This window comes from Daldinia childiae, assembly GCF_008694065.1.
Source record: "Daldinia childiae strain JS-1345 chromosome Unknown Scaffold2, whole genome shotgun sequence".
In the NCBI taxonomy this organism is placed as follows: domain Eukaryota; kingdom Fungi; phylum Ascomycota; class Sordariomycetes; order Xylariales; family Hypoxylaceae; genus Daldinia; species Daldinia childiae.
The window spans coordinates 6,475,554-6,487,549 of NW_022984643.1; the positions used below are offsets into that span (position 1 = coordinate 6,475,554).

At 43.4% G+C, this 11,996-nt stretch overlaps 2 protein-coding genes across 2 annotated transcripts; one reads left to right on the forward strand and one right to left on the reverse strand.

Moving 5' to 3' along the window:
* Positions 1-189: 189 nt before the first annotated feature.
* On the reverse strand, positions 190-1,219 carry GL218_02587 (Disulfide-bond oxidoreductase YfcG; the record flags this gene model as incomplete). Its single annotated transcript, XM_033579115.1, has 6 exons — positions 190-398; positions 454-621; positions 675-694; positions 749-786; positions 841-1,065; positions 1,133-1,219. The coding sequence occupies 6 exons, from the start codon at positions 1,217-1,219 to the stop codon at positions 190-192; spliced, it is 747 nt and encodes a 248-aa protein (XP_033438087.1).
* Positions 1,220-3,501: 2,282 nt separating this feature from the next.
* On the forward strand, positions 3,502-4,933 carry GL218_02588 (Ras-related protein ced-10; the record flags this gene model as incomplete). Its single annotated transcript, XM_033579116.1, has 6 exons — positions 3,502-3,684; positions 3,738-4,057; positions 4,141-4,168; positions 4,239-4,436; positions 4,511-4,645; positions 4,730-4,933. 6 exons carry the CDS (start codon positions 3,502-3,504, stop codon positions 4,931-4,933), a joined length of 1,068 nt encoding a protein of 355 aa, XP_033438081.1.
* Positions 4,934-11,996: the final 7,063 nt, after the last annotated feature.

An 11,996-nucleotide genomic window follows, 5' to 3' on the forward strand; every position in this document is an offset into this window, starting at 1 on the left:
TGATATCATATAAAACCTAGGAATCTCGAGTAAAACTGCCTTCATACCTTTCAAAAGTAGGTAGTTAACAGTATCTACTATTCTTTCAATATAATATTATGACAATACCCAGCAAGAAAGTTTAATCATATTCCTCTTGGCTACATACGCTTTATACATTAAACTTGTAGGAGATTTAAGATAAAGCCGCTACTTTGCTTCTTCCTTCATTGATGACTGAACCCAGTCTCTCAACGGAGCAGCCTGTTTTTCTATCTCCTCGTTGGAGATAGCCTGGTGTTTTTCGTAGATATGCTGAGACGGCACATGGCGACCCTTCTCGACGCCCGGACGCTTTAGCATCCGCTCCACCCATTCATGCAATATCGGGAACTCATCCATATCAATTCCAGCCCATTCTGTACGTGTAAGTGTTAGTTCATTTCTTGCATAATTCATCATAGTGATACGTACTTGCTGCTGCGACCCATCCCCAGCATGAGATGTCCGCATTCGTACATCGGTCACCAACCAAGTAACCGGACGTCGACGATTTCAGCTGTGTCTCGAGTGTCCGATAGAGGCGGCGAGTTTCGTTCTTGTACCGGTTGATGCCGTATTCAATCTTCTCCGGGGCATAACCTATTCATATTAGGACATAAACAGGTACTCGGGGTCAGAAATCTAATACGTACGGTTGAAATGGTTTAGTTGTCTACTCCAATGTTAGTATCCCTTATCAATGTTCCCAGTACCGACTTCTACTCACCCTTGCATCGGGCCAAGACCTCCCATTTGCCACATGAGCTAAGTTAGGTGAGCAGTTGGAGCGTGGAGCGTATTTAAGTGTGCCTAGCTTACCCAGCTATTAACTTCATAGTACTCCCTAGATCCCTTCGGATAAGAGACCTTATGTTCCGTATCGTATCTATCAGTTAGATATTGCATGATAGAGCCACTTTCAAATAACCTGATAGGCTTGCCATCGGTGAAAGTATCCGTGAGTGCTGGAATACGGCCATTTGGATTAATCTCTAGGAACCAGGGCTCCTTCTGGACATTGGTGCTAATATCGACCTTAGTGACCTATCTACTTATTAGACATAGATATCTACCGGCTCGACTTTTTAAAGGAGTAAGGATGAGTTCGCACCTTGTAAGGTAACCCTAGCTCCTCTAGCAGGATCGATATCTTAACACCATTAGGCGTTTGAGCTGTATACAGATGGATATCAGACATATTGTGCAAAAAAATGTGTTGCAATTTGTTTCAGTCTTGTTGTCATCCAACTCCGAGTTTACTAGTCTACGTGTGATTAATGCCAAAGTAGGCGATGGAAGAACAAGTTTATTTATATTAAGACAAGATAGTAAAGCCGATTAGCAATCAAGGTCACAATGACGTATTAAAAATACATTAGGTAGGTATATACGCCGGATTAATAATATTTTCAGGGCGGTTATTCTAAGATAGGTACCTTAGATTCCACACTACCTCTCTTAAGTACCTACTATGTAAGGTTAACGGCATCATGAACATCAGCTAGTCGTGTTACTTCCCCGCTTTCTATGGTCCAAACGGCTTGTACTAGTGACCCACATCGCTCCAGTTTGACTTAAATAATCGGCTACCCTTATCGGTGTATTAAAAAAAGTCGCCGGGATAGCTAGTTCGAACACGGGTTTCTAACGGATATGTTTATGCATATCGTATTTCTCCACCACATGGCACTGAAGATCAATCGGCTGCGGCTCGGAAGATAAAACCAACGTCAACCTGCCCATCGTACCCCGGATTTTAAAACACCGAGACTGACTCAACGTACGGCGTATTAACATAGTGGCGGATATTTAATTCGCTCGTAATCCCATAAACTTGTAGTTATTTTTTAATAACTAGTTAATTAAATTGAAAAGGAAGGAGTATGTTTTATTACTATGAATCTTATTTTATTTCTATCTGAACATCATCTCCAAAGGGATTGACGATATATACGTGCCTAGGTACCTACGTGGTACATATCTTATCTAAATGCTATTCTGTCATGACAGAACTAAATAATAAACTATATTTTAAGTTGTATTATAAACCTCGCTAGGTAAATATATCTCATACCTATTCTGAAGGTCATTGACTATAATCTTAGCTATCCCCTTGGCTGGCATAAGACAGCAACTCCATAAATTTCAGTATCAATACATACGGATTGGCTAGAAAAGAAAGAAACGCTCGTGCGGTACTAAATCGACCAATAATATTTGTAGGTTGCGGTTTTAGAGACTAATTATAAGGCCTTTTCCTATTATGTTAATAAATGACGTTAAGCCTTATGTATTAATACTGAAAGTTATGGAGTTGCTGTCTTATGCCAGCCAAGGGGATAGTAAAAGTACATAGATTAATCAAGAGGTATCAAGACTAATACTTATCCCGAAGGTTTATACAATGAGAAGAAAGGGGGTAGTGGATATATACGCAAGGTTCGTGATATATAAGAAGTCATCGACTATCCCATTAATATATAAAATACTACTCGAAGCTTCGTAGCGCTGAGGAAGTATACCAAATTCATAATCCGGAAGTCCTCCGATAGAAACAGGATTATATCATATTTTTACCATTTATTCACATTGGACCATGATTTTTCTAGTAAACTGTTTACCATGCTCAATCCAAAAACTGCGAAGGATATGTCACCACTTTTATTTAGGCATGTATGAGCGAACTGCTGTTTAGGTTTTTACAAATCTGGTAGTTAAGCTGGTAGTTAAGCTGAGATTTATTGCTCATATTCAAGATATATGTATAACTATTAACAATTTGTAATTGTATAAATTAATGAAGAATATAATGGACTTTAATCCCTGGGGGGAGATAAAACCGCCTATGTGAGGCATGCGAGATATGGGTAGGAATTTTCGACAGCTAAGTGCTATGTTCTTCAACCTCCTTGCGGCTGAGGATAAAATCGGATTATTATATTGCAAGGGAAAGAATCTATAAAGGATGGTGAGCATATTTTTAAGGATGATCACGCTACATTTTATAATTCACTATTGTTAACCAATGGTTTTAGGTGGTTTTGAGTATCTTTGAGCGGGTATTGGTGGGCAATGACTTTTAGGGGGAATAGATTGTTAGCATTATTGGATGCACTTTCGCTGATTCGAATGTTTGACCCTATGAAAAGGAAAGGTGGTAAACCTCACCTTTCTCATACACAGTGCACCCACCTCGTCAATAACAATTATTCATGCACCGTGTTAAGAACTTACCTCTCAAGCACGTCACCAACCTCGACGTCGACAAACTTTTTGCATACCTAACCCCACATTTATCTTGTTTCCATGGTATCTGACTCCCACAGGTACCTGTTATCTTACTCAGTTTACTCTTCTATTTATCTCGAGGGTTTCGCATCTCATCTTCTCGAGGCAGATTTCTATCCAAACATGCCTTCTTAAGCACAGAAAATAATAAATAGGAATCCCTTTGAGCTACCATTCCCAGAAGGTGTAACTATGGAGACTACTAGCAAATCTCAGCAGTTCCGCTTACCCATATCTAAGAGTTTTTCTTTTATCATCCCCGATAAGTGGAAGACTAATCCAGCTGTCCTTCGCTGGATTGATAACGTTCCTGGTCCCGCCAAACGAGAGGAGTTCCCAGGACCTGCGCGCATTCAAACCCCCAAACGCGCCTTGGTAAGTAAACATCAGACCTAGGCTCTAGCAATCACATGGCTGACATCGACCAGGAAACTCCCGATATTGACGACAGTCGGGACGACGATAGCTACCACACTAAGCGAACGAAAATGGTTTCCTCCCTAAGTACCTACAAGGATGCCAACAACAGACGTGCAAGCATCGCTTCTTATGGTCATGGCCTTATTCGCCGAGCCTCCAATATATGTCGCCAAGTCATTAACCCCGAGAAATCCCAAGAGACCCTCGAAGGCTCTACCGTTCGCGGATCGCTTTCATTGCCTGTATCACCCGCCACCCTCGTTGAGCGTCCTCGCATGAGATTCGTCTTTGTTGGAGATTCTGGCTGTGGAAAGTCGAACTTGTTACTGTAAGCCACTACAATTTCCCACTAATTCCCGACACCAGTATCGTATTAGTATTGCGACGCGTACTAATGCATTCCAACTCCAGTCGTTACTACCGCGATGCGTTTAATCCAGTAAGCTGCTCCTATTCAAATCCACAAAAGGGGTTCTTGGCAAGGAGAGTTACTTGCTCACATCAGGCAGGCACATATCAGAACCCATTATGAGCTGTTCAACAAGGTCGCCACTGTAGACGGACAGGATGTGGACCTTGAGCTCTGGGACACATCTGGCGATATCTCACTTCACCAGCTCCAACTCCTTTCCTACCTCGCGTGGGACGCCGTATTCCTGTGCTTCAGCATGGAGAACATCGCGCGCTTTAAGACTGTCCAGAAGAAGGTGCGTCGCTTTTATGGCCCTAACTACCTATAAACCGTATTATACATGAGCTAACCCTAGGGAAATATTCGCAGTGGATGGACGAGATCTCCAAGTACTGTGGCGATATTCCGTTCATTTTGCTTGGCCTGAAGAAAGATACATTCACTGGCCGCAACATGAGGGCCCCTTTCCATCCGGACTTGAATATTCCAGTTTCAAGCACCCAGGTAAGAACAACTCTGCCCACCCCTCTGTCTATTCACCCCGGATCTCCATATTTGACTGGAAATATACTGACCGGAAATACGTAGGACTCCTCTGGGGCGATGATCGTGCGGGGGATCAAGTACATGGAATGCTCAGCAAAAACCGGCGAGAACGTGAACCGCGTGTTTGAGGAGGCTGTTCGGATGGTGGTATATGAGCGAGAGGAACAAGAGGCACTTGCCCGAATTCGTCAGAAGTATGGCGAATCGGAATCTACAGGTTTGAGCTTAAAGACATGTTTTAAGTAAGCAACGAATATAATGCGGTAACGGTTATGGGATTGGTCTGAAATTGTTGTGAAGATATGTTGATCGGGTAACGAAGTTAAGGCACCATTTTCATTGCGAGTGATCCTTCACGCTTGAAGAATATGCTGAAAGTGCTGTTCAACATAATGTCTCGTACATGTACCATGGCAATAGCCCTGGTAAGATACCAAAGGTAAAATACTAGTAAATACATACTTACGATATATATTCTACGCGGCCTATTTCTCCCTTAAAGAAAGAGTAACTTAGATTAATTTGCTACTAGTACGCTTAAACCTAGGTTACATAGCTGTTCCTGTTCTTGACCACCATTATCTAAGGAGTTGGCAAGGACCAGGTACAAATTCTCTAATATCAACTGTAGCCATGGTGGATAATACGGCCCATCAGAGATTCAAGGGAGCAAATAGAAATAATCATAGTATTAACACAGATTAACACTCCCAACCCCCTAAATAGGGGTGGATTTTATTGTGAAGACTGCCTACCCAGGTAGGTAGAGGAAAATAGACAGACCAAAACAAAAGGTATCCGTACGCGTTACGTTTTAGTATAAGATGGGTATAATGGCATATGCCTATGGGTGCCTAATGTGTATGATGATGATGATGAGAACGTTTACGTCTATTGTGTCAGGCTATAAGTGACACTAGTATGAATTAGGCATAGATCCCCCTAGAATATATATATAAGGGGCGCGTAGCGCCCCTCGAAAGAGAATAGAAGGTCAAGCGTTAATAGATTTATACTACTACACGGCTACCATACAGCAGCTTCGTTGCTGCTTCTATCATTCACTTTACGTGTGACAACCATCAAGGGGTATCTCTGACATATTGTTTGCTATAAGCTAGGTAGCTACAGCTGCGCATCTATGGCGCTTTTTAAATGTCTAGAGTACCTCCCCTAAAGGAACCAGAGCTAGAGTTTCGCCTGACATAAGAGATCCTCCACTTCCTATCTACCTGCTTATAACATTAATCTACCTGGTTAGCGACGGATGCCGACTTTCAACCAGGGAAAACCCGTTCAACACGCCTTATAAGGGAGATGGAATCACCTTCAGCGCACAGCAGTGCCCAAGGAAAACCCCGAGTTGGACCATTTGGTTAACCACAGTGGGATTCGAACCCACTTGTGTTGCGGCACGTGGGCACGGGCCAACACACATCCAGGCGTTAAATCACTACGCCATGTGGGAGGGTATGTGTATGAGTGTGTCAGGATTCTAGATAAGACATCTAGAAGAAAGGACACGTTCAGTACCTATGTATAGACATAGACCCTCATGGTAAGTCCAGAGTTCCTTGCGGAACAACGAAGTTGTTTCCATGCTGTTTGGTTCCGCCTTTTGACAGTGTATGGGTATGGGTATAATGTTGCACGGTACTTGGGAAGTTAACGCCTAAAACACAGACCTAGCAATTTGAAGCCTTCACACTCCAAGCTGCCACTCATCGTTACTACGGGCTGTTCCTCGACCTTTATGAATGGATCTCGGCTACTCTGTGGGCCATAGGACGCTTCGGCAAAGATAGCGTGGTTACTCACAATTTGCCAGAATCTTTCTTAGGACGCATGCTTAAGGTAGACGATGCGCTCCAGTTGTGGGAACTGGCAGAGTCTTGTGATTTCAAGACAGTCCACGACGACGAAGCGGCTGACGTAGTACTGCTATCGTGACAGGATGAGGTGGTGGTAGTATCTTGGGACGCTAACACCTCCCGTGTAGATGAAGACATTACTAAGTAGTTGCCTCGAGAGTTCGACCCCGAGGCAGTACACCACGTACTTCTCTGCCGTTCTTGGTTCTCTTTGAACTCTTGAATGTCTGACCATACCGACCTCGTCAAGCTCTGCACCTGTTTCCTTTTCTCTTCGTGTTCGCTGTTTCGACACTCTAGTTTATTGTTAGTGATCCATATTGCAAAGCTGAAAGATGAAGGCTACCCACTTTTATTACGTGAGTCAATGAGAACTAAGACACTGTCGAGTGACGATATATCATTGCTCCAATACCTGGGCATGATATTACCACGAACCTTCTGGATTATTATCCCTTCAGTGTCATTCTCAAGATTGAAATGACTGCCTAGAATCAGATCAATGGTGGGGTGCTGGACAACCAGAAGTGTACAATTCTTAGCCGCGAGACCTAAGTCTAGTTGATTAATACTCGGCGTAATAAACCCAATAGGCTGGTGTTTCGAGTGGCCGTCAAACCCCGTGAGTTCTGGGCGACCATCCACAAACGGCATTATTTGAAGCTCTAACATTCGAGCTATACGGCGCGATACTACGCAAAGGCGTGAACCGCCATCAACAAGACCGACAGTTTGGACGGATCTACCGCCAGCTGTCACTTCGAAAATAAGTTGTGTCTTCCATATATCGAGGAGTTGGTATGTTGTTATCGGTTGGGATTCAGCGGCTGTCTGCATCATGATCATCGGTCTGGATTAAAAGACGTTAGCAGCACAATATATGATTGGGCATATTTGGAGCTGTTGCTACCTAACAAGTATCTAGAATAATTCGGTGCGGAAAAACCAGAACCTGACAACAGCAATGTCTGTCAGGACGACTTAATCCGTTGTCTTGAGGTCGGTATGAGATTGTTGAATCTGGAGACAATTTGGCTTGCCTCAAGAAGCGATAGGACGGGAGGGCAATGGAACCGACGGGGTCGAGCTTCCTTTGGTACTTGCTTAGGGGAAGGGCATGGTATCTTGGCGTTCAATCGTACTAGCAATGCCCTATCATATGCCTCGCCACCCGGCTCGATACGTTGTATAGGGAAAAAGGGACAATGGCCGATGGAAGTTCGCGGGACTTCAGTAATGGATTTTCTGAAAAGCTAAAAAGATACAAAGTTTCGGGATGTCACTTTGAAATCCAGCTTGCAACTATACGGTACTAAAAAGAAAGGCGGGGGAGGTGTTGTGCTGTTGGCGGAGAAGGTTAAGGGTGGGTAGGTCACAAAAGAGCGGATAGAAAAGAAGAGAAAATCATGGCACATGAGTGATGATACTATGGGCTTGTCTACATGTACTCCACCCGCAGCTTACGACCTTTAGGAAGCTCCCTGAGTCGTTGACACAAAAACTACCTGAACGCTGGAAAACCTAATCGCTAAGTCAGTCTAGAAAAGGTATACTGAATAGATATAGAAGGACTAACGCGGCAGCAGCAGCAAAAATATCGACTCTTCTAGCATTTGTCATCAAACTCATTGTAATTGAGAATATGATGCTAAAAATGCCAATCAATCCAAGCCTTAGAGGCATATTCCGAGTGAAATAGAGGACAACAATTGAGATAATTGGAACTGCGGTAGACAGGACAGAACCCAATGTATGCACTATGGTCCGAATTTTTGCATCTGAGTACTGTTCTAGAGCAGTTCGATCTCTTGAAGCCTGACACTCCAAGTCTGGCATACGTGTCTACCTCAGGACAAATCAACATCGTGTGGCTTAGATTAGATGACGTCTTACATACATACCTTGAACTGCCTCCAGCACGCATGGAACACTGATAGGACAGGACCTACAAGGAACGTTGCAAGAGGATCATCATCCCCCGGTTCGTCTCCGAGGAAGAGCAGGTCCTCGCTATTCTGAGCAGAAAGAATCGACGGATATGGAGGCACATCGCTGAGGTCTCGACCAATAAAGTCGCAGTCACCGCCAAGCGTAGAACTGAGGGTATAAGAATGAACGATTTCACGTCGACGCTTACTCGGTCGTGGTAATGCACCGATATTCTCGTATTTCTGGATTGCCGAATCTGTATAATTATATTCATTGACGATTAGGTACTGCTAGACTATGGATAGTATGTTTAGGATTGCTTTTTCATATCGATTTATCCCCTTGTATCTGATAGGTTGGATATTTGGTAACTACTTGGAGTAGGTATCTTGGAAACTATTCAGGGGTAACATACAGTACTCGTGTAGCTTGTCTCGAATTTGGAGGGCTAGTTGCCACTGCCTTCCTTCACCATTCATATGTCGAAGATGATACCACTCCCGATCGCAGAGTTGTATTTTCTTGTTATGCGAGTTTACGTCCTTTTCAGATTGCTCATTAATGTCATACTGTAAATCGCATAGTTCTGCCTGTAAGTAGAGAAGGTCTCTGACCGCTAGTTCGCGAAACTGCTTAACAATAACATGGTTACGATTCACCATGAATCTAGATAGTTTCATATAACCCCTAGGTTCTCTAGGCTGTTGCGTGGGTTCCATGATCGAGAGGTGTAGGTAGTTGCTGGGGTTCTGAAGGAATTCATCGCTGGGGGCTTTACCAATTAATAACGCAATATGCAATATTAAATGCAGGTAAGAAGTGGCTTTGAAAATAGAATTCTATTGGAGGAATCACTCTGAGTGAGCCCCCCAGTATGCCTTGCCTCCCATTTGTTTCCATTACTACCTAAGTCACCTACGCAAAGAAGCCTAAAGAATACCACAAATTTGTTTGTCGAGCAATCTTTCATGAGGCTTGGGCGAAGATGCCTCGGCAATTGTTGCAGACCGTAAAGGGTCAAAGCAAGCTTCTGGATGAGGACCGAATAGATACTCTCAAATTAAGAATGGTATATACAGTTTTAATAATAATATTGATTCCCGCTGACGGTTATTCTCTATAGGGCACATTCGGCTTCATAATCGAACTGCTTGATGCGACAATGCCTGCGCTATCACAAACCGAATCTTTTGCAAGACCAACCATCATTCACAAGCATTGGGAACCAGCTTTGCCGATCGAAGCCCATCTTGATCTCGCCAACGAAGAGAACTTGGTATCATACTGTTTACTAGAGAAACATATTTCTGAACAATCACGAGATGTCCAGAGCAACGAGTGGGCGGGTGAGAATATACTACTGGTCTGGAGATTCCGGGGGGATAGTCAAAGATTTCAAACCATGCATCGTATTGTAGAAAATATCAACAGTGTCTACGATTTGACATTCAATCGCAACAAACCTGCGCACTCTTCAAGTCATACATCACGCTTCGAGGAGGAGGTTTTGGCCCATGTACCATCCCATTTGACTGAGCAAACTGCCATTCAAATGAAAACGAAGTCGAAACCTCCATTTAAAACCAGGTTGCACAACTATCTACACAACTATCTACACAAGATCTGGAGGAAGTCTGAGGTGTCCTCTACAAAGAAAGATCGGAATGAGTCCAAAGCGACAGATTGGATCATTCCACTTGGGAGCCTGCCAGGTCCTGGAGAGGAAGCAAGCCAGGTTGCTCCTCGACTCACAGGATCGGATAAGGGAAAGTTGGAATTAAAATCATTTTCCTCGAGTGATGATAATGGGGCGCGATTCTACAAAGCAACGGGATATGAAACACCATACTCTATGTTTGATACAAGACTCCAGTTGCCTAAGCCCAACGTGTTTGGGGGGCATTATAGTCCCGGAAGTGCACTATGTCCGTCTCGACCAAATTTATATTATAGCGATAAAAAGACCATGAATCCATCCACCTTTGGGTCCTTTGATTCTCCAGAGTCTACTATGGAAAGAGTGGACCCAATATCGGGTACAGACCTAGGATACGCATATCAGGTAGACATGAACAAGATATTAGCATCATGGCCAAGGTTCCAATTCCGAACGAATGAAAATTTCGAATTACTATCCAGGCTATCCGAAATTTCAAAGCTGCATAACCATATACATGTACCTTACCCAAGGCAAACTAAGTATGCATTTGACACAATGAGCTTGGTTGATATCAGACATGAGCAATTTCAATCCCATAGGATCATGGAGAGGAAGTCGAAATCCACTTCGGCACTCTTAGAAGAGTATCGGGGGGGCCTAAGATCTAGTATAGGCGGATGGGTCAATAATACCATCCCACAAGAATGTATTGAGCGTGTTTTACCCCCTGGGGAATACCCCCCCAATGAAATTGTGTGCAGTTGCGTGGACATCTCAGAGTCTCAGTCGACATCCAGCCAGAATGAAATGTCCCCGAAGTCTCATACAACAGCTGCAACTACATATGATATTGAAAACGAAACCCACCATCCCGTAGGAGGCAACGAAGTTGCTCATTGCAATAGATATAATTGGGCTCCACAGGCTGTATTATCAAATGCCCGGCATGGTACACAGCAAGGTCAGCATCGAACTTCATCCATGCTATCAGACTTATCTTCTACGAGTAGTATTCCTTTTCCTGATGACTATTGGACTTGGGACGACAAACGTGGGAACTGGTTCCATACTGAAACCGAGGCTGATGGCACGGAGCAAATAGTATGGTATCCGCGAGATTTGCACCAATTCTAGTATGTTGGGCTAAGAAACAAGCTATTTTCAAGATGCTGGATAGTATATATTTCATCGGAATGCTGCTGTTCGTTATAGTATTTATTTGCGTTATATGGGGACATTTACTCATACCAATACCTTAAGGCTTGGAAGTTAGTAATTGCTAGGGTACTATCTCAAGAATTACCTATCTGAAGAGCTTTTGGAGGAAGTATTGGGGAATGAAAATGTTCGCGCCGAGCCTGCCAACGCAGGGCAAAGGATATTGCGGTCGTTCTTATAGTTTTCAACAAATTACACTCTCTACGACTAGTTTTAATAGCTACATCCTGCTTTGTCAAGGACTAGCCGAAAATATCTTAAGTGCAATCCATATGCAGTGCAATATGCTCTCGTATAGAAATAGTATAGGTAAGGAGAGGGCTTGTTTGGTTAGAAAGTCGAAAACAGTCAATATATGTCTGTCAGGGTATAAGTGGGTAAGGAGGCCTACAGGGGTCTATCTACTATATAAGGGCGCTCTGCGCCCTCGAAAGAGAGTAGAAGCCAGGCGTTACTAGTTCAATATATCATCCTTTTGGTCTACCTATCCTAGATATTCACTCTGTGTATGACATCAATCACCTGGGTATAATCCCTCTGACAGAATGGGGGAAACATGATAAATGTGAGCAACGAGTTCAATGAGTGAGTTAATAGCTTGACCTGACCTGATCTAGTTTAGGTACCTACC